This window comes from Doryrhamphus excisus, chromosome 6 (genome assembly GCF_030265055.1).
Source record: "Doryrhamphus excisus isolate RoL2022-K1 chromosome 6, RoL_Dexc_1.0, whole genome shotgun sequence".
In the NCBI taxonomy this organism is placed as follows: Eukaryota; Metazoa; Chordata; class Actinopteri; order Syngnathiformes; family Syngnathidae; genus Doryrhamphus; species Doryrhamphus excisus.
The window spans coordinates 18,808,877-18,832,807 of record NC_080471.1 but is presented as its reverse complement, the minus strand read 5'-3'; the positions used below and the strand labels follow the sequence as shown (position 1 = coordinate 18,832,807).

The 23,931-nt window shown below is 40.5% G+C and overlaps 2 protein-coding genes across 2 annotated transcripts in view; one reads left to right on the top strand and one right to left on the bottom strand.

Annotated features, from left to right (window-relative positions):
• trhr2 (thyrotropin releasing hormone receptor 2) overlaps positions 1-23,786 on the top strand; it is an 89,851-nt gene extending 66,065 nt beyond the window's left edge. Inside the window, exon 6 of the mRNA XM_058074595.1 lies at positions 23,636-23,786. Coding sequence (XP_057930578.1) covers positions 23,636-23,659 — 24 coding nt within the window. The 3' untranslated portion in view covers positions 23,660-23,786. The remainder of the gene's footprint in view (positions 1-23,635) is intronic.
• The window catches only part of zfpm1 (zinc finger protein, FOG family member 1), a 92,139-nt gene that overhangs the window by 29,028 nt on the left and 39,180 nt on the right, over positions 1-23,931 (bottom strand). Inside the window, exons 2-3 of the mRNA XM_058074593.1 lie at positions 23,649-23,795; positions 14,785-14,913 (exon numbers count right to left, since the gene is read on the bottom strand). Of these exons, the coding sequence (XP_057930576.1) occupies positions 14,785-14,913; positions 23,649-23,795 (276 nt within the window). The remainder of the gene's footprint in view (positions 1-14,784; positions 14,914-23,648; positions 23,796-23,931) is intronic.

Genomic DNA, 23,931 nt, shown 5'->3' with positions numbered 1-23,931 from the left:
TTGTTTTTGTAGTAAAGAGATTGTTGATTGTCCAGAAAATACCATAACATGGTACCCTGTAAACCGTGAACCACCTTTTCTGAATAATACAGCACCATGAAGTGACCAAATTAGTCATTAAACTGCAAATTCAACTATACATTCACTTTCTATGCCCCTTATCCGCACTAGGATCGCGGATATGCTAGAGCAGGGGTCTCAAACTCGCGGCCCGTGGGCCAAATGCGGCCCGCGAGACGCTAGTTTGAGGCCCCCACCTTGATACCAAAGTTTAATGTTGAAATTACAGCTTAAAAGCTTTGTGCACACCAGACACAACTGACATGATTTTGCCCCGCCCATACTGTTACCCTACCCTGTTTTGCTTTGGATTAGCAATGAAGCTAAAGGCTTATGATGCTGGGTACAAATAAATGCGGGAAATGATTTGGAATAAAACGGAAAATACACGTCAAGATAAAGCATCTCATCAAAAACATGTTGTTAAAGTTACGACGCTGCTCCCAGATGGAACTGAGTACGATGCTAACTTGCTAATTGGGTAAAATTATTCAGTTTCATTAATGTTCATGTTAAAGGTTAAATAACTGTTAATACTGTACATTTGAATCTGAAAAAAATAATTTCTCTACCAACTGTATGTGGTTTCTTACGTTTTTCTTATTTGCTGTTTTATTATTATTTTACTTATTTATGACTGATTGATTGATTTATTGTCTTCATTCTTAATTTGTTTATTTTTTTTTTAAATCTTATTTTGTGTATAGAAAAATAAAAATTAAGATATTTGAGAACAGTGGAATGTTTTATCAGATATTTTGGTGTGGAAAACCAGAACCAAAGTACTGAAAAAGTGTAGGCTATAGCAGAAGCAAAAGCATTGAAGATAGTTTTTTTATTGATTTTTTTTCCAGTTTTTAATAAATGTGTTTTTTTTTTTTTTTGAAAACCTGATGCGGCCCGGCTTCACCCAGAACCTAGCTCCGGTGGCCCCCAGGGAAATTGAGTTTGAGAACCCAGTGCTAGAGCCTATCCCAGTTGACTTCAGGTGAGAGGCACAAAATGACACAAATTAACTAGGAATTAATCTTAGTTCCTTAGTCACTCCTCGGTAACTCAGTAACTACTCATTACTTCCTCATTAGTTCCTCAGTAAGTACAGTATTTTGTGTATCTTATTGTATAGTGAGACTCAATCAATGGTTAATCGATTACCCAATTAATCGACAACTATTTTGGTAATGGATTAATCTTTTTTGATCATTCATTCATTTTCTACCGCTTTTCCTCACGAGGGTCGCGGGGGTGCTGGAGCCTATCCCAGCTGTTTTCGGGCGAGAGGCGGGGTACACCCTGGACTGGTCGCCAGCCAATCACAGGGCACATAGACAAACAACCATTCACAAATTCGCTAAATTCAACTAATATGTGATTAATTAATTTGCGCCTATGATCAAAGAATTTCTCACCATCCCATTTTTTGTCTGGGAAAGTCCTATCCTAATTTGTTTCTGTGTTTAAAGCTCATAATAGTCTTCCATTTTATTATTCAAAGTCCAAATTTTCATGTTAATGACAACTCTCCCTGCACTTTTTGACCGATAAAGGCCTCATTCGAACAACAAGAAAAGGTCTGATTGCTTTTCCTTTTCTCCATCTTGTTCCTCTCACCGTGATCTTCCACGTCGCACCCGGGAGTCCAGCGGGCTCAGCTCAGTGGCAGATATGTATTTCTGGGGATAGGCATCTACTGCTCAGGACCACGCAATCATTTCCATTTTACCCTCTGTTGCACAGCCAAGATAAGACACCTGCGTAGCCTCGCTAATCAGATGAGCTTCAACAGAACTTTATCATTGACATTTACCACTGTTTACCCAACTAATTTCTCTTAACTGCACTGCTGAACTTTTATCTACAAAATACATACACTACCAGAAAAGAGCAAGAAGCAAACATGCAAATTCACAAATATGCAAAGAAAGATAAAATGAGAAGGGGAAAAAAAAACAAAAAAAAAAAAACTAAAACCCATCTTTTTGTTCAGAAGACGAAGGAAGTGAAGAAAGAGCAAGTAAGCCGCCTGCTCTTGATGAGATTAGAGCAGTTTCTTTACCTCCAACTTAACCTGACAAACACAAACGCAAACAACGGTGACATTCACCTCCAAAAACTTCATTTCAGTGTTCATACTGACTAGTGGCAGCAGTTTCTATCTATGTGCTGATAGAAATGTGCTTCTGTGACCTTGTTGTGTAGGAGATGAGAGTCCAGCACAACCCAAGCAGCCATAACAACAAGAAAAACAACATACTGTCCAACATGCGGCTTTAAATCAATTTTATCAGCCTGTGCTGACTAACTGTGTTACATTTCTAAAGAACCGCGTGATAAAAAATAAACTTCCCGGTTAGACCTATAAGTGTAAAAAAGGGGGTTTGTCATGGGACAGACCTGGGAATTATAATTCCAATCCAGTCAAAATTTGCAGCAGAAGAATTTGTCACGACGTGGGCGCCACCCTCTCGCGACAGCTCCTTTAGTTTCCTTTTTTGCCTCTGTTCCAGTTTCCATGCCCTTATTTTGGTAACCACTTCCTTTGTTGTTCCCTTCAGTTTTCCTTGCTCCTGCTTCTAGTTTCATTATCCCTATTTAGTTCAGGTGCGTGCTCTTTTCTGTGTCGGCTTCATTCTGTCACGATTGCGCTTGGCGGTGTTGCGATACGACCCCAGGATGCAGAGAGCAGGACCAAAAGTGCAAATAAAAGGTTGTTTAATGCAAATATGGTAGCAGCAAGAAAACACAACAGCCACTACAACCCAAAGACAATTTGCAATGAAGCCACCACAGAAAGAGCACGCACCTGAACTAAATAGGGATAATGAAACTACAGTAAACCTCGGATATATCGGACTCGGATATATCGGAAATTCGCTCACAACGGACAGATAAAAAAGAACCGATTTTTCTGTAATGCATTTACAATAAAAATTCATTGCATATATCGGATTTTTTATAACAGATTTCGCCTATTTCGGACAAAATCTCCAGTCCCGTTCCAATGCATTTCCATTAAATTCCCCTCGCATATATCGTATGGCCGCATCGTTATGCTAATCTTGTTGATGTCACTGGCTATTGTCTTTCTCCTGGCTCCAGATTTAGGACAAATATAAAAGTGAGTGACGTCAATAATACTAGCACAGCAGTGAATGAGATGTTAACCTCACTATTGGAAATAACGTAGGCCTGACGGGCGTAACAGGGCCTAGCTTAATTAACAATTTGTTATGCTCAGAGTTAAAATAAAGTTAAATTCTCATTACCTTACGTCTCTTTTCATTGCCCAGTCCAGGTACATTGGAAACATAGTCAAGGAAGTGCCTTTTTATAACAGATAAAATCCGATTTACGCATATACCGGATATAAATCCGATATATGCGTAAAACGGACATTTTCCGGTATACACATATAACAGATTTCGCTTATATCGGACAAAACCAGTGGGAATAATTGAATCCGATATATCCGAGGTTTACTGTAGAAGCAGGTGCGTGAAACGAGCAGGAGCAAGGAAAACTGAAGGGAACAACAAAGGAAGTGGTTACCAAAATAAGGGCATGGAAAGTGGAACAGAGGCAAAGAAGGAAACTAAAGGAGCTGTCACGAGAGGGTGGCGCCCACATCGTGACAGAATTATCATAACACTTTAATTTCCTCGTTTTGTCGGCTGGACTCGGCCAAATAGTCAGAAAAGTTGCAATAATACGGTTTTATATAAGTTGTACAAGTGTAGCGATGACGCAGAGCGGTGTGTGTGTGCAGGGCGGCCGGGGACAAGAGGAAATAACGTCTTAATCTGGAACACAGAGCGTGTGCACATTCCTCTTGGCACCCAATGTTGCAAGGTAGGAAACGCTAGGTTAACAAAATGGCGTTATTGTTACTTGAGTCAGAGGAAAAACCCAAAACATGTCCATCCAAGCATGTGTTTTATGAGCACAATCACACTTGTTCCTCCATTTTCCCCCGGCCCCTCCCTTTCTGCTCAGCTGTAGCCTGTCACAAATTGAAAGTGAAGACCTTTCAGAAACTATCCCTGATAATCGCATAAATTAATTAGAAAATGTTTCTTGACATTCTCCAATCACAGACAGAATGAGGGGGGAAAAAGATTGAGGCAAAGCCGCACAATTAATTGTATGGTATGTGACTCTGATAATTAATTCAATCATGAATTCATGTCTGCTTTAACAACTCCTTCTGGCTCTCGGTGGGAAAAAAAGGGAGGTTTCAATCAAACCAGTATCGGGGAATGCTGGTCAGGAAAAAGAAACGTGGAAAAGTTAAAGAGCGACAGACTCGCTCAACATGCTCAGGGTCATTTAGAGGTTCACTAATTAAACAGAGACGACCAAGAAGGGAACACTGAACAAACGACACGAACATGAGAGGGGCCATGAGACACAAGTGTCCATATCTGAAAAGACTGCACAGATACTGTGGACAAAAGGTTCTTCTGCTTTAATGGCAAATGGAAAGTTTTGATTTTGAAGTGGAGAAGATTTTTAGGCTTTGGGTGACTACTGCAATTTTTGTTCTTTGAAGGCTTCAATGCCTTCCTCTCCTGTCAGATCCATTCATATTGAGGAGTGGTTCACAATCCGTACAGTGCTTCGGATGTTTGAACCATGTTCACACTTTCAGTAACTCATGTAATTTAAAAAATGCAAGGAAAATAACTAAGAATATACAAGAGTAGAAAGCAGTTGTTAAATGAATATCTGGGTCTATAGAAATGAGGCATTTAAGGCCACAACAATGTCCAAAAAAAGGCCTGCAAAATCTTGGTTGGACTGGTATGGACCAAGATGTGCATCATAACGATATCTAGAAAGGACGTTGCAGTTGAAGCTACAAATGTGATGGACTGGTAATCAACCTGCCAATGTCCTGTCTGGCCACCAACGCCAACTTGCTGGCATGACAGCAGCCAAACATGATGGAGAAATGTCCCAGAAGATGAGCACATTGTGTCTCGTGGGGGGAAGGATGGGGGTGAATGACATCTCACAGACAGGGTGAAGAGAGGAGATGGTGAAGGAGGAGAAGACCGTCTGTGTGTCAGTCAGATCAGGAAAGGCAAGAGGAGGCTCAGATTGCAGTGAAGTATTCCTGGTGAGTATTCCATATATAGAATGTACAAGAAGGCTTGATTATTTTATTACGCATTTAATTTAAATTTGAATGAAAAGTAGAACATGGGTACTCCGGTTTCCTCCCACATTCCAAAAACATGCTAGGTTAATTGGCGACTCCAAATTGTCCATAGGTATGATTGTGAGTGTGAATGGTTGTTTGTCTATATGTGCTCTGTGATTGGCTGGCGACCAGTCCAGGGTGTACCCCGCCTCTTGCCCGAAAACAGCTGGGATAGGCTCCAGCACCCCCACGACCCTCGTGAGGAAAAGCGGTAGAAAATGAATCAATGAATGATCAAAAAAGATTAATCGATTACCAAAATAGCTGTTGATTAATTGGGTAATCGATTGACCATTGATTAATGGGTCTCACTATACAATAAAATACACAAAAATACTGTACTTACTGAGGAACTAATGAGGAAGTAATGAGTAGTTACTGAGTTACCAAGGAGTGACTAAAGAACTAAGATTAATTCCTTGTTAATTAGTGTAATTTTGTGTACTTTATTTCAAAGTGTTACAGATTAATTGATTTATTGTTAAATACAGTGGAACCTTGGTTAGCACCATCCAAAAGGTCTGACGCAACACGAACAACATTTATTCTAACCGAATAAGAAACATCCTCCATCCATATTCTATACCGCTTATCCTCAGGAGGGTGACGGCATGCTGGAGTCTATCCCAACTGTCTTCGGGCGAGACTATTTCCTGCTGATATGTACTCTATAACATCAGAAAATCCATAAAAAATATCAATGCATTAATTGATCCTTGGCGGCACGGCGGATGAGTTTGCATGTTCTCCCCGTGCATGCGTGGGTTTTCTCCCACATTCCAAAAACATGCTAGGTTAATTGGTGACTCCAAATTGTCCATAGGTATGAATGTGAGTGTGAATGGTTGTTTGTCTATATGTGCCCTGTGATTGGCTGGCGACCAGTCCTCTCGCCCGAAGACAGCTGGGATAGGCTCCAGCACCCCCCGCAACCCTCGTGAGGAAAAAGCGTTAGAAAATGAATGAATGAATAATTGATCAATTAAATTCAGTAAAACACCAATCCCTGATGGCAATATGTCGACTACACAGCAAAACACCAAGAAAAGTCCACACAGAAGAAAACGTAGACTTTCACAAACTCCTTCAAGTATGAGCCACAATAACAAGACAAGCCCTCTGGACACATGACAGCCAATCAGAATCCCATGTCATTTTGATTGACATGTCAAATTGTCAGTGAGCTTAGAGAGAAACCTTTCTCCTGAGAGGCAAAGGGAGTCTGCTGGTTTGAGATATGGGGGAAGAAGACAGAGTTGGAGCACAGCCTGTCTCAACGTTAGGGGGAGATGGATGGATGGATGGATGTGGGTCACCAAATAAACTTAATTGCTTCAGCAATATCAGATAATGTATGCGATTTCTGCATGTCCATAACAATATTCTGTAAATGCTGCAGACTCTAAAAGCGGGTGTAGATTTTTGTGTGTGTTCACCAAATGATTGTTATATGTATTTGGTTTGTTTGGTTATTTAAAATACATCCAACTTTATTAAATATTATATTTCCAACATTTAGCTACTACATTGTCAGGAAATGGGTAAATAAATATATTGGTTTAAAGCCTAACCAAAAGGTGGTGCATTAATAGCTCATTTAACAGCACTAACAAGACAAATGATATCTCTCTCAGGCTTCTAACACTTGACCTTCCCCACTTCCCATCCTTCACCTCTAATTTCACTATCTGAATTTGCCCTCTTAAATCTCTCACCCCTCATCTCTCGTTCTCATTGATCCTTAAACCCTCACGCCCTTTTCACCCCTCATTATCTCTGCTGGAAACTCTCTATTTTTTTTGTTTTATTCCACACTGTTTCTATAAGTGCCACGCCACACACCATTGCCTTCATCTCACCTGTACCTTTATTTTGTTCTCGTCCTCACTCCATTTTCTATGCTTAAAGCCTAGTTAACCCTTTCTTTTTTGCAGCTCAAAATAAATATTTAAACCTGGCTGATTTTGTAAGTAAAATAAAAACAAAAAACCTCATAGACCCCTGTCATATGGAGGGTCATGTCATATGGGCAAGACCAAAGAGCTGTCAAAGAGTGAGAAAGAGTATTTCAGCAATCGAACATAAAAAAAAAATCAAGCTCTGGAGTTCCATGCAAGATTTCACTGCATGGGGTAAAAATTATTCTGAGAATCGTTAAGAATCGGCAAATAATTACATGGGCGGGGCCTGTTTATGACCTCAAGGGAGTTGGGAACGCAGTCACCAACACACAGTAACACACTTTTTCGATTGCCAACAAGGGTTTCTCCACCAAAAACCACCTCTTGCTTGGGTATGATACGTATTTCCCTCAGTAAAATACAAATTACCATAAATTCCGGACTATTGAGTGTACATGTTGTAACAAGAGATAGATACACAGAAAGACACGATATAAACCTTGCAATCCGACCTGCATTTAACAGCTGACGCATTAATTCTACTCTTGATCAAACTTACTTAAGATTTGTCAGGTCAAAACATTATTGCTGCATAAAACCTCAAAACGTGTGATGTTAGCTGCCATTGTCCAAATGCACGACTTTCTGTTGTGGCACTCTAAGCATCATTGTAACACAGGGTTCATAATGTGTGCAAAATGTAGCATCCTATAGTCCAAAAATTATGTATGAATATTAGATTGCATAAGTTATATAGCAAGTTGTTAAAGTGATACGTAAAATGTTCTTGGGAGGGTGAAAAGGGTTACAAGGTTGAATCATGTGGCAAAGCAGCAGCAGTGCAGGACACTGAAAGCTTTTACACAAATATCTTATCCTCAAATGCCGTATTCACTCGTCTGTGACTAGATGGAACGAAATGTAGCTTTAATCAAATAGACAACGGGACAACGGGATAAGGGAAAAGTTGCAAGGGACAGTACAGAAAAATTGTATACCATGGCAATAATAAGCATATTGAATCATCATGCTTTCCTATGCAATACCAAAATATTGTATGATAACGCAATAAGACATACATGGTGCCTTATAAATGCTGAAAATACAGGAAAGATACAGGAAACTATTAATACAGTATAACCTCACAAGGTTATGTTTTTACGTTTCCAATTAAAAGCTCGTGAATGCATTAATTCATTACATATCAATTGATACTTTGTTGTCAATCAGTTTGCACTTGTATATGAACATCGCTATTTAGCTGGAGAGTCTCTTCGGCCACTGACAATGGAGTTATAAGTTGAGAATGTGAGGATACTGCCAGGCAGCCAGCTCGCAAATGACAAGGGATTACTGTGACACAATTTGCATATCAAGAAGTTAAAGCTGCGAGGGAGAAAATATCGAACCCTCCAGCCTGCAAGGTCATTCAAAAGATTAAAGCAGTTTTTTTTTTCTCCCTCCGCTTCATAATTTATTTTGCATATCATGCAATACGGACAAACTATAGATTAAAAAGGGCAGCTTTAGCAAATCATACCATCCCTGATAGGAAGCCGCTCCCACCTAGACCTCTCTGAAGACACCTTCCTGCCACTGACCCATCCAGAACACACACACATAGGCATGCAGGCAGATATCATCTAGATTGTTTCAAAACAAAGTACACACCAGAGAACAGAAAATTGCTGGACCCACCAATCCATTATAAGTCACTTCTTAATTTGATTTTTTTTTTCAAATAAGCAAATAATTAAAATGAGAGCTTTGAGTCTCTGTAAATCTCTCTATAATTAAGGTTTGTAGTTCAGAATACTCATACAAATACATACAAAACAACCCATCGCACACTAAAGGACACAGCATGTCAAATTAACATTTTATCCAGTAATTATATCATATCTGAATGTATTATATGGCAACATGGGTAAACAATGACACTGTATAGGGTTTCTCTTATCATATTATGTACTGACATATTTTTAATATATATGACATTCCATATTACAACCCTCCCCCAATTACATCGCAACATCAAGATAGGAGTAATTTAAGGATGCCTTTCATATGGAGGAGGTCTATATCTCGTCCTTTTATTAAACTGAATGAAAGCTAGGCCTGTCATGATAACAAATTTTGTCGTGAAAATTATTATCAAATCGATATTGACAGCATTTTGTGAGACCATTTTTTATTATATGTCATAATACTATATTAAGAGTACATTGTATGAAACACAATAAACTTTCATTTATCAAGAGTATTTAACATTGTCAAAAGCATTTAAACAACAAATAAATTAAACAAAAAACCCAAATAAAATTGATGAAATTCTACTTAAATAGCCAATAACAACAATTACAAAAAATAGACCCTGTCTCTGTTAAAGGGACCTATTCTGCTCGTTTTCTGCCATTTGTATTGAGTTGTGGACTCCTATGAGCAGCTACACATGATAAGCTTTCTAGATCTTCCAGAATCTGCACCTATTCCGACTGAATTTCCTTAGATTTCCAAAACGGTCTGTTTTAATTCATCCCACCCATGGCCCGCCTCCGGGCACACCCAGTCCACTGTGATTGGTCACACTCCAGACATCGGTGAAAAGCCAAAAACTTACCACTTTCACACGGGATGGGAGGAGAACTTTTCCACTATATCATGTCGGACATACAAAGGCTGACTTCATGCAGTTTTAAGGTAATGTAATGTCAGGTAATGTCTCATTGAGGTTTTGTGTCATTAGAATGGATGCACAAATGCAGTCACTGTATTACAGTTACTTTTCACTGGTAAAAAGAGAGCTAAGCCGGAAGGCAAAGCTCTCAATTTACCAGGCGAGCTATGTTCCCACCCTCAACTCGGGTCATGTGCTGTGGGTGGTGACCGAAAGAACAAGGTCGTGGGTACAAGAGGCTGAAATGAGTTTCCTCCGTAGGGTGCCTGGACTCACCCTAAGAGATAGGATGAGGAGCTTAGCCATCCGGGAGGGGCTCAGAGTGGAGCCGCTGCTCCTTCACATCGAGAGGAGCCAGCTGAGGTGGCTCAGGTATCGAGTCTCTCTCTGGTGAGGTGTTCTGGGCATGCCCAGCTGGTAGGATGGCCCTTCTTTATTTTGAGAAAGGGCAACGCATGCAAGTGTGGACTGAATGTGTGGCACGTTATTTATAAATACAGTATATAGTTATGGTAACAATTGTATCATTACAATTATTTAAATATTAGAAATATAGTATTATAGTCTATTACTGTATGATTTTGTGTTTCAGAAAAGGCCTGAAGTCGATTTATTTTATTTTTTTACAAAAATAAATGTATACAACAAATATGACTTCAAGAAAATGTATAGTATGAAATAGTTCCAGAACAGGATGCTGCAAAGGAGAAAGTTAAATAAAGGAAGTTAAATAAGGAAATGAAAGTATACATAATTAACAAAATAAATGGTAAACAAGAAACAAAATAGGGAAATGAAATTATGAACTAGGGGTTTCCTATAATATTGAGATGGGTAACTGTATGAACTTGTTTTGTCTGAGGTTGACAATAAAGAAAGCTATATAATAAAGAAAGCTAAATCCACCTTGCTGTCTGTTTGAACCCATGCTTATACAAAACGACACAGAATAGGTTACCTCAAGTTTTCAGGTTTTGGAAAGGTGTGATACTACAGTGTGCACGTCTGATGGCGCTCATGGACATCCAAGGATTGTTCAGGTCATTTGTGTGTATGCTCAGAAACGTGTTGTCAGCATGTGTGTGGCTTGGTTCACATTACACAAATATAAATAAGGAACATTGAATTTCTCTTTAGGAATGCAAAATACGGAAAAGATATACATCTTTGTTCAGGCTCCTGAATACAATTGGGAACATCCATTTTATATCCTGCTTATCCTCACTAGGGTAGGGGCGGCATGCTGGAGCCTATCCCAGCTGTCTTTGGGTGAGAGGCGGAGTACACCCTGGACTGGTCTTGGAATTTCCCTGGTTTAGCTTGGTTTAGCAGAGCATGCTAGTGTAGCTGTGTGTGTGCAACTCAGGCTGTGTGAGTGTGTTTAAGCCGTGTTGTTTTTCACTACTTGTTAACACTAACACATTTTTTACAACGCTGAAGTTCAGGTTTTGAGTGAAATAAACGACAAGAGGCACATGTATTCTTAACAGTCAACATATATTCTCAACACACTTCAAAATAAGCGCGCTGTTCTCCACTTACTGTCTAATTGTGCTAACATAATGCAGGTTTCATAAAAAAATATCTTACACTAGTAACGCGGTCGGAATTGCATTTTTGACTACGTCCTTAGCCACAAGTACAGGTATTAAAGTGTGTTGAGGATTTTTTGTGTGCAGAAACTGGCATAGAAAAGACATAGAAAACACTGGCCAATGATATTTTTGCATCAATTAATGTAAGGATTTTTGCATTTAATTAACAGATATTTTATTGACTGTCAAAAAAGTACACACTATGTTGGATAAATAACTGTTAAAGATTTTAAAACACTGAATTTAAAAAAAATTAGGTCAAAATATTTTTTAGGGGAAAAAAACAGATTTCATTGGAGCGTGTTATACTGTCATGATATAAGTCCACAATAACTGAATCGGTACAGCAATAAACAGTGGGGGCTATAGATGTTAAAAGGATGTTAAATGTTGACACTACTGGGTCACTTGGCACACAGCAAAGTAAACGGGGAAAAAAAAAAAGAAACCCCTCATATGATTAAACACTACAAACTTCCAGAAGTCAGTGTCGGCAATCAACAACAGCGAGAAACGAGTGGAATGCCAACACTCCCAGAGGAGATAAAACCGTGTTTATTTCCATTCTAGCCAACACACACTGCTTCGCTCTCATGGGAAGTGTCTGCTACATGATGAACATTTTGTATGGATAAGAGTACATTGCCAAATGACACTCGTGCACTGTGTTAAGACAGGAAGTAAAAAAAAACAAAAAAAAAACAAGAAGAAACAATGAAATGATGGGCACAAAGAGGGAATGATGTATGCTGTTAAGGTGGACGATGAAGAAAGGAGAAGGGAGAGGGAGGCTGTTAGAGACGTTAGCTGTGATGGAGAGACCAGCAGAGGAGAAGGTGGATGGATGGAGGAAGGGAGAAACGGAGGAAGGGGAGGCTTGACGATAAGAGAAAAATTCAGACTGGTCAAAGTTTCCTTTTTGCCAATCGTGCTCCTGATAAAGACAGCGCCTGCTCCGGAGCTGATAGAGGGGCTATCTCTCTGCCTTTCTCTCCCCCCCACTCTACCTCGCTCACCCACCAGTTAGTTTGTGTGGAGGAGAGTATAAAAAAAAAAAAAAAAAAAAAAAAACACGAAGAACCGTATCAGTACAGCATCACGGTGCTACCATCAACCAGCCACCACACAGCAATTAATATTGCTCCAATTACTGTTAAAGGGACAAGGCTGGGACAGGACGATAATGAACACATCCTCTCCTACCCACCGGAGGACTTACAAAAACACATGTGCATACACATACGCACGCACACATAAAATGACCACAGCTTGAAAAGGAAGGAGTGACAGATGGTGTGCTAATCTTCTTGCTTTGTTTAACTCATTGAGGACAACACAACGGCAAAATAAACAAACTTTGATAAGGGAGGTTTTTCCTTGTTATCTCCCCCTCTCTGTTTTTTTTGTTGTTGTTTTTGACTTGAATACATTTGCGTCTCTGTCATATTCACATCTCCGTGAGGGAAACACTAGGACAGCACAAAGGGCAGTGGAAGACGATAAAAAATACAGAAATAGTATATATTTATTAATTCATTCATATTCTAATGCTTATCCTCACGAGGTTCGCAGGGGGTGCTGGAGCCTATCCCAGCGAGAGGCGGGAAACACCCTGGACTGGTCGACAGCCAATCATAGATCACATATAGACAAACAACCATTCACACTCACATTCATACCTATGGACAATTTGGAGTCGCCAATTAACCTAGCATGTTTTTGGAATGTGGGAGGAAAGCGGAGTACCCGGAGAAAATACCACGCATGCACGCAAACTCCACACAGAGATGGACGAGAGTGGAATTGAACTCGAGTCTCCTAGCTGTGTGGCCTGCATGCTAACCACTCATCGCCCGTGCAGCTCTACAAGAGACTCTCAGCAAAAAAAAAAAAAAAAGATTTAAAAATGTCCATGTTTGACTGCTGTAGCAGCTGTACCATTACACCACCAGGGTAAACGGCTGAATTCATTCATTCATTCATTTTCTACCGCTTATGCTCACGAGGGTCGCTGGGGTGTTGGAGCCTATCCCAGCTGTCTTCAAGCGAGAGGTGGGAAACACCCTGGACTGGTCGCCAGCCAATCACAGGGCACATATAGACAAACAACCATTCACACTCACATTCATACCTATGGACAATTTGGAGTCGCCAATTAACCTAGCATGTTTTTGGAATGTGGGAGGAAACCGGAGTACCCGGAGAAAACCCACGCATGCACGGGGAGAACATGCAAACTCCACACAGAGATGGCCGAGGGTGGAATTGAACCCTGGTCTCCTAGCCGTGCAGCCCCAAACAGTATACAATTACAGTTAAATAAAGCTTTACTTTTTTCTAGATAATCTCTGATGGTTAAGATTCAGGCTACTTTACTCAATCAGCCCTGTTATTGGCTAGAAAATGGAGGACATTTTAAGTAAATGCAGTACATACATAGAAGTTCCTGTTCCCTGTGTATACACACAGTAAATCCCCGCTCTTCTGGGTGGTTTGTATTCCGAGACAACTCGTGAATAGCAAATAAGTAATTGAGACAGCCATAAAAATGTCTCTTTTTGACACTCTAATAAAGCCTGGATTATCCTGGTGCATCAAGGCACCACAATCCTCCGCCTCCAAACTCTGCCGCTAGCTCGATGTTGACTTTCTCCTCCAATTTTGGATATTCATTGATTCATTTTCTATACCGCTTAGCCTCACGAGGGTGGTGGGCATGCTGGAGCCTATCCCACCTGTCTTAGGGCGAGAGGACTGGTCGCCAGCCAATCACAGGGCACATATAGACAAACAACCATTCACACTCACATTCATACCTACGGACAATTTGGAGTCACCAATTAACCTAGCATGTTTTTGGAATGTGGGAGGAGAACCGGAGTACCCGGAGAAAACCCACACATGCAAACTCCACACAGCCCGAGCAGGGAATCAAACCCCGGTCTCTGAGCTGTTTTTCTTTTTTTTATAAGCAGAGACCATGCCCATGGGCATGTGGCACCACCGTGGGTTGGCATGACATTTTACACCACATGTCACAATGTAATCCAATTAATTTTAATTAAGTTCTGAATCAAATCAACCAAGCAGGATGACACTAAATAAAATCTAATTTCTTTCTTCAGGCAAAAAAGGTGACAACATTAGAAAGGTTTTTGTACTACACTGTTATTATTATTAATGACCAAGTGTGATGGAAATGGCAGCATACAGTATGATGCATCCTTATGGTAATCTATTCAAATAATTCTTAATAACCATTTTTTTCCCATTTCCACTAATTTTTGTATATTTGTGGGACCTAGAAAACCTTACTGTTTATGCTTACTGACTTAAAAACCTACTCACCTGGACCATTCCACTGCAACACTTCATTCTCTTCCTCCCCCTCGTCATCCTCTTTTCCACCACTGTGTGCCAGACATTGCTCTTCCTCATCTTCATCAGGGCCTCTTTTGGTGTCCTGCGTCCTGGACTCTGGATAGAAACCACATGTTGCCATTTGTAAGAATTTCTCAGAGCTTGAAAGCAAAACATCCGTATAAATTATTCCCTGGGTTATGTATGAGCTGTATGTCACGTTTTGGTGTAACTCGTATGTAATGGAATGGCCTTTATTGTCATTATACAAGATGTACAACGAGATTGGAGAGCTTCTCCTTTCAGTGCAGTAGTCAAGTTAAAAAAAAAAAAGTATACAAAAGTAGAGTAAAAAAGACAATTTAACAAGATATATACAAGATATATACAAGATATATACAAAATATCCAAAATATACACATAGTATTGCACAGGAGCATATGCAGGAGCAGACATATTGCAGATATATTAATTTTAGTGCAATGATAAATGGGTCATAGTGCAAATAATGACTGGTGTATACAGATGAGTAAAATCACATATGAGTGTATTGTATTGGGTTGTTAAATAAATAAATATGATTGAAGTAGTAATCATATGATTAGTAGTTGTATGATTGAGGTAGTAACAGTAAAATTAAACCTTAATTAATTCCTACGTGGGCGGCGCGGCGGTCATGTGGTTAGCGCGCAGACCTCACAGCTAGGAGACCAGGGTTCAATTCCACCCTCGGCCATCTCTGTGTGGAGTTTGCATGTTCTCCCCGTGCATGCGTGGGTTTTCTCCGGGTACTCCGGTTTCCTCCCACATTCCAAAAACATGCTAGGTTAATTGGCGACTCCAAATTGTCCATAGGTATGAATGCGAGTGTGAATGGTTGTTTGTCTATATGTGCCCTGTGATTGGCTGGCGACCAGTCCAGGGTGTACCCCGCCTCTCGCCCGAAGACAGCTGGGATAGGCTCCAGCACCCCCCACGACCCTCGTGAGCATAAGCGGTAGAAAATGAATGAATGAATGAATTCAGCTGTTAACCCTGGTGGTGTAATGGTACAGCTGCTACAGCAGTCAAACATGGACATTTTTAAATCTTTTTTTTTTTTGCTGAGAGTCCAGGGTGTACCCCGCCTCTCCCCCTTAAGACAGCTGGGATAGGCTCCAGCACCTCCTGCGACCCTCGTGAGGAAAAAGAATGAATGAATAATTCCTACGTCACTCAAATAGTACAAATAACTTATGAAAGACATAAAATACAGCAATAAAAATATTATATACAACAATTACATGAAACATAATGAGGCACTGTTTAGTTATCACTGTCCCTTTCATAGGAAAAGATCCTTTCACATGTTCAAGAATAACCATCTTCATCCTTCATGATTGCCACCGCATTTGAGCAGCTCGGACCAGGCATGCAACCAATGTTGATTTCTCCACTGTGATTTTCAAAGAGTGTATATGTTCCAGTGTGAATGTGTGTGAAAGTGTCTGGGCAGTGGCTGTTCCCGTCTGCTGATCAAAGGCTCCAGTGAAATGACTACCTGAGCTGTGTAACATAACACCTCACCACGCAGAGATGGGCCCTTTCATTTCCTCTGCAACTCTGGAGTATCAAAGACTCGGAGATGATGCTTTCACTCTTTCGCGTTTTCACCTGCCTCATTTTTTTTTGGCTCCATCTGTCTTTTGCCTGTATCTCAATCCTGTCTTTATCGTTGCCCGCCACCCTTCCCTTCTCATTCCCTCCACTGAATTGAGCGGGGGGGGTCCTGGGCTTGTTTATTTTCTTTTTCTCGTCCTGTCACATTTAGCAGAGATTGTGGCTTCCAGTGTTTGTCTAATCAGCACTGATATTTCTGCCATTGATCAAGCTGATTACACAACCCCCTGCTGTAATGTCAAAGACATCCCTGTGTGGTTCTACCCCTGGTTGCACTTGTGTGTAATACTAGGATCATATTTCGGGTTCATTCTTGGTAATGGTTTTATTTCATTTGAACATGCATCAGATTACAATTGAATGCATCACATAATCAGTTAACAGTTCCACATGTCCAAAAGGAGTAGGAAGAAGCAAAGCTTATTAAATCCTACCCCTCCATCTGGTACTTTTACAATCAGTAACTGTTACATTTGTTCACTTCCTGCTTTCCTAATATAGTTTAAGTTGTTTTTTTTGTCACGTACCGAAGTAGAGGGTGATATGACCATCCAATGACATAATGGCTACCATAGTAAGTGTCAATACAGTGATATACGTATATAGCACATCATGACTGGTTCAAGACTCTTCATCCTTGTATTTAGCAAACATCAACTGCTTGTATTGTTTCTTGTATTGGCTCATCGTTGTGCATTGTTTGAGGGTCTTACTCAATCCATTCCATAGTTTGATTCTTGGTTCAGTAAGGGAACAAAACATAAAACTGTTTATCTTTTGTGAAAACAGCTTCAGTAATTTCTTTAGGGATGTTCAGATCAATCGGCCAACAAAAGCCGACTGTGATTCGGTTAAAATCTCGTCTTGTTCCCATGCACCCAATCTTGTGTATCATCTGAATTGGTTGGGTGTCTTGTGACACTCCTATCATTTACATAGTCCACAGAGAAGGACAAGTGTTCCCAAAAAGGAGACTTCTTTGACGGAAGAGGGCTTCCAGGCTGTGGATTTTCCTTGCTATTATTGCTAGACATGATTCTTTTTAGCCGAAGGTTGAGCTACACTACCCGTTTATGGCATAGATGCTTGACACAAGGCACTCACTCATTGTGTACTATGTGAGAAATCGGTACGCCTTCATACCGAATCAAAGGTTCCAAATACAGTACAGTAATCCCAGTTACAATATAGTGTGTACATAACAATGCTTAAAAGTTTCCACGTGTGCGTTAATGCAGTGTGAACCCTGAACTTTGCCTGCGGAGGTGTTATCAGTATGTTTATCAAACTGCTGTGCCCTTCCCTATTAGCGCAACTCATGATTAGTCAGATTAGATCAATAGTTACATCACACCGCTGAAGGCTATCTGAGCTTGCACCACAATCAGGACAGGGGTTAAGAGGGACAAAAGAGGCAAATGGGACTCAGTCACACATAAATGCCACTTTTATCCTGATTCAGAAATATCCTACGGTACTTGTGCAATGGCCATGATGTCTTTTCATTCATTTGTCTATCCATCCATCCATCCTTTTTTGCCGTTTGAGGGCACACTCTAGGCTTGGGTGCACTTTACACCTAATATCCAGTTTGTTTGACCAGTGTGAGCACTCTGATTTGTTCTCAAGCGGGGTACAACTCTGATTCTCTCCAATGATTGGATGAGGTGGGCCTGGGCCCACAAGCGTCCAACCAGGAAGTGTCAGTGTGATCGCTGAATCTCAAAACAAGAAGCACAAGAGGTTAAACGAGTGAGGGAACAAAAAGAAGAACGAACCAACAGTCAGCAACAACAAATTGTCAAGAGACAGGGATTGTTTCATCTGGACTTTGCACCACTACATCTGTACCACCCTGAAACGGTACAAAAATGCCCTGAACATCGTCCCAGGGAGCTGCCTGAGATGCATCCTGACCAGATGCTTGAGCCAACCCATCCGCCTCCTCTCAATGCGGAGGAACAACAGTTCCACTCTTAAGTTTCTCTTTATTTGTAAGGGAGATCCCATCACCCAATTTTAGTTGCTTATACCTGCGATCTTGTCCCAGTTCTGAAGCCTCCAAATCGGATGCCTTCAACACCCTGGTCCATAGAAGTAATGAAGAGAATCAGTATTAAAGGGAGGCACTGCCGGATTCCAAACCTCACTACAAAAGAGTCCAACTTATTGTGGCAATGACGCCGGTATCCCATATTCCCGACAGGATTCCTCAAGAAACACAGTCAATGCCTTCTGCAAGTCCACAAAACACGTGTGGACTGGTTTGGGCAGACTCCCATGCACTTTCAAGGAACCTGCTGAGAGGGTAGACTTGGTCCACCGTTGAATCCATTAAATATTTGTACAAATTCAAACCAAATCTGGTTGCTGTCAGCCCTGCCTCAAAAAGATGGCGGACAAACAATCATATTCATAACTAGAAGTCATGGAAAATCACAGAAAAAAATACCGCACAAATGCATCACACCATGTACACTCACACTAGTGCAGCAGATCATTTCAATGACATGCACCGTTATCTGCTTTAATCTCCAAAATATTGCACAAACGATGACGTGACATGCTGTCAAACACTTTTAGCCTTTTAAGCCTCGAACACTTTATTACTCCACAAAAGGCTAGGTTTACCCTCACATTCCCACTTTGATAAAGAGCGATGTGTCCAATCAATACCGGCCATAAAAGCGCTACGGCCATGAGACACACCCATATATGCCAACGTTATTAATGGAACTGTAGAGAAATTACATCTGCAACGTCAAATCCAGCGACACATACACATACATACAAGTGTATACACACTCACATACTCATACCATCAATCCTCTCCCGTGTCCACCTTTCAATTTCATCTACATGCACACACGCATATGCAGAAACGCACTGTACACACTAACACACACACACACACACCCTGCCTAAATAGTGCCATTATTTTCAGCTATAAATCACATTGAATGGCACATTGATTTTATCCTGCAAGGGGATGCAGCGTGGGAGGAGAGCTGGAGACACAGTTATTGCGTTTAATATTATCAATATTATCTCCCATATCATCTCAGACAGGGAGGCAGGTATCAGGAGGAGTCGACAGACACTTCTCTGCCAAACCCCTCCCCTCCCTCCCCCCACGTAGCAAGTCAGTCTCCATCAATCTGATAAGCTCAACTTCCCCCCCCCGTCACATTGGCAGGGCAAAGTCATCCAACAATCTCACCTCCTTACTAATTTCTCCATTTATTTTTTTGCTGGCGTTATTTCTGACCTTTTGTTTTTTTTGTTTTTTTAGCTCCCCTTTGAATGTACTGTTCACATCGTGGCGGCACAGAGGGAGAGACAAGGCAGATGTGACCTTGTGTAGCTGTGGAGAGAGAGTGGAATCTTTGCAGCCATACACACGGCGACAGTGGTACTATTCAAATACATACTCGCAATCAATATTATGAAGAGGAGACACAATGTCACAAAGAAAGATAGAAGAGAAAAACATCTGCATTCTGTACTACATAGAGCACATACATGACGCATTATGACCACTTCTGTATTTTTTCCTTTTGCTGACAGATAAGAGATGATGTTTATATCTGAATGATGTTTGTAGGCCTGTCACGACAATCCATAAATCAATTAACCGCACGTTAAATACAAATACCATTTATCAACTCCTATAAGGTTGGGTTCGGCAGCTATTCAGAAGTCCTACTGAGCACTTGGGAGTGTGACCAACGTATCTGGGGGCGGGCCATGGGTGGAATAAATTAAAACAGACAGTTTTCGCAGGGAAGCACAAAATCCAAGGAAATACTTCCGGAATAGGTGCAGATTCTGGAAGATCTAGAAAGCTTTTTGTGCTGGTTATCGTGTGTAGCTGCTCTATAGGAGTCCAAAACTCAATACAAAGGTCCCCTTTAAAGTAGCACGACGGATGGGGGGTGGAAAAAAACATTGGGTTAATCGTCCAAGATTCTATATTGCCTGTAGGCGTTGCATATGCATGCATTTATCAACTCCTATAAGGTTGGGTTCGGCAGCTATCCGGAAGTCCTCCTGAGCACTTGGGATTGTGACCAACATGTCTGGGAGCGGGCCATGAGTGGAATGAATTAAAACGGACAGTTTTCGCGGGAAGCACAAAATCCAAGGAAATACTTTTGGAATAGGTGCAGATTCTGGAAGATCTAGAAAGCTTTTTGTGCTGGTTATTGTGTGTAGCTGCTCTATAGGAGTCCAAAACTCAATACAAAGGTCCCCTTTAAAGTAGCACAACGGATGGGGGGGTGGAAAAAAACCCATTAGGTTAATCGTCGAAGATTCTATATTGCCTGTAGGTGTTGCATATGCATGCATATGCATGCATTGTGAGGTGAGTGCTAGTTTGAACGCCAGGACGACTGACAACATTGACGGACTTGTTGGCTCATCATGGCTACTAAAAAAAAAAAAAAAATTGAAAGTACTTCGACAAGGTTAAAGATGATCCCAAAGTGAAGTCCAACTTGTATCATCAGGTTCCTACATATCACATGACACCAAGCCATATAGCGTATCATTTCAAACGGAGTAAAGGGTACAGTTGTTGCACACCCACCATATTTATTTAAGTGCCTTGTTCTCCGAGTTGGAAAAAGTTAGAAAGGAGATTTTTATTTGTAGTTTTAAATTCTTTGTCAGATCACGGAATAATATTTCATATCAAACATGGATGAGATGATTGGCTCCAAAAGGACGAAAATAGGGTTACATACTGACTAAGCTATTGGACAAGCTACCTGTGACGTCAAAACAATTATTGTTGAATGTTTTTCTGCAAAAAATAAATAAATAAATAAATAAACTCATATTAGAGAACAAAAGAACAAATGCCGCTGTGTGTGAATCCAATAAAAAGTAAGATGGGGATGTTATGGACAGGCCTGAGTGCTTAGTCCTGCTACTGGTAGAATGTGTTTTTCTAGTTATCGAGGGTACTTATTGCCTGTGTGTGTGTGTGTGTGTGTGTGTGCGTGAGCGATTGTCTCACTCTCTCTCTCTTCCAGATGGTGGATAAGAGGCCTTGCCTTTATTAGCCAGCACTGGCCAGATAAAGACCTGGTATTGATCCCAGGTTGAAAGAGCAGGTTCGTCAAACATGGCTGATTTACAGAGAACTGATAATGGCAGCGCTGGGCAACCGAGGAACCCTAGAGAAAGGAGGAGTAAATACATCGCAAGATGGGATGGGATGGGGATGGGATGTGTGTGTTGTTGGAAAAAAAAAAAAAAAGAACAAAAGGTTAAAACACAAAAAAGAAACAAAGAGGCTTTAGTATTGATAAAATTGTGTTTTTTTTTCTTTTAAAATCCATTACATCCATAACACACCCGTCACCTCTATCCCTCTTGTGCGCACACACACGCACACATTGCTAATCTCTAATCTTGTCTCGATTTGCACCTGACAAAATTTCCATGGCTTTATCAACCCAACCGAACCAACAGACTCTTATCACTTCCAGCCCCCAAATTTCACAAGAGCAGGAATTTTTTAGATTAAAAAAAAACACAGCTAGTGAAATCTTGAATAAGTCAAAAGAATATGACTGAACACTCTATCAGACGGTACAAGGGGGGGAAGGTACAGGATAAGAAGGGTGTTGAGGGGGCAGATTCTCCCGTCTAGAGATTGAACCTAAGCATTTTTTTTTTAAATAATATATCCACATATTTCCATAGGTACATGCATTTATCCTGAACCGGAACACATGTTGGACTAAATGCAAATATCTCATAAGCTCATCACACAGCAAATACAATGGTCCAACCAAGTATAAAAACAACAAAAGTGATTAAGTATAAGTATAATATATTAAGTATAATCTACAATCTGAGTAAAAATAATAACAGAGCAATCCTTAATAGTGAAATACTTGAAGCCACAATTGGGAAATTCTGTCTGCATGAACTGTGAGATCAGATGTCAGCGCCAAACGAATTCTGGACACACCAAGAATTCATCCACGCATCACGCGAAGGCTTGAGAACGGTATTCGATGCTCGTTTCGTACAACTCGTCACACCAAACCACACCTGTGATATTGAAAATGATTAAAAAGTCGACCATAAAGACATCCGGTAATAAAACCCGCCATTCATAAGTTAGTCAATATTCAGCAGAAACACATATTCTATTACTGACTTAAAGGCAAAATAAATCCAGCTCTTGAAGAACACAATTTGGATCACAAATCTAATGTGAGAATGTTTCAAATCCAAATAGTGCACCACTGACTTCTACTTATTAAACCAGACTGAACGTACCGTGTGAGTGTGAACAGGTGATGGCGATGATGTGACATTCCACCCGCCAACGCAGTTCGTTCTGCATTAGAATTACTATTAACACCAGTGGTATTTATAAGGGTGCTGAGATGCTTAAACTGAGATTTCAACTGAGATTTCGACACACAACAATCTATAGGGATTTAGGAGAATGTCCTAAACAGAGACAATGTCCAGAGAGTTGCAGTAATATCGATAAAAACGCCTCAATGATGACAGGTCAGCAGAGAATATCTAGACTGGGTTAAGTTTAGATAAATGTTATAACCAAGCTTTGCAGAGGATTAGCTGTGAAAGCACAAAAATGGAGTGTCGTCTTGCATGTACTACCGTTAAACACATGTTTGGAACGTGTATCAAAACGGTCCTACAACACACTATCTACTTGAAAACCCAAGACTCAAAACCCAATCGCAGGCTTTGTTGAGAAAAAGTAATAATATACACAAGTACATGTAAATATACAGTCAAATGTTTGGATGCACAATCTGCCCAAGGACTTGTTTTGCTTTATCACTGTACTGCAAACTTATGCTCATGCACTTTACTACTGTATTTATTGATATCTGCCTGCATGTGTGCGTCTGTGTGTGTGTGAATTGACAGATTTAGCCTGATGACTTGACTTGAGTAATGTGTGTCCCTAGGCAAAGTATTAAACATGATTGTTGTATCATTTTCAGCAAGAACAATGCTTATGACTTGAAAGGACTCAAATATTTGAAAAAAATTACATGAAAATCTAAATATATGAAAAATGGCTCTGCGTTCTGCAAACAAATATTCAAAAGCAGTGAATCACGACTAATTCATTTCCTTTGTCAACAAATTTCTACTTATTTACAACTTATTTTTTCAGACTTTTCTCTCACCGTCATTGTAAAGCGGCGTGTATGGCGGCGGACTGCTGCTTTCGCCATCTGCTGAATCATCCGGGTCTGAGGCCTCTGCCTCCTCTCCCGAGACGCTCAGATCGTCAAAAGTGCTGTCATCATTGCTGTCAAGCTCTCCAAGGGAACCTGGAAGACAAAGATGGAGGATGAAATAAACTGTGGATACATGAACACTATGCACCGATGCAGTCAGTGCGTAGAAGCACGACTTGTGGGCACATTTGAACGGAATTTGTACTGTTCTTCCACGTTCCGACTGCGT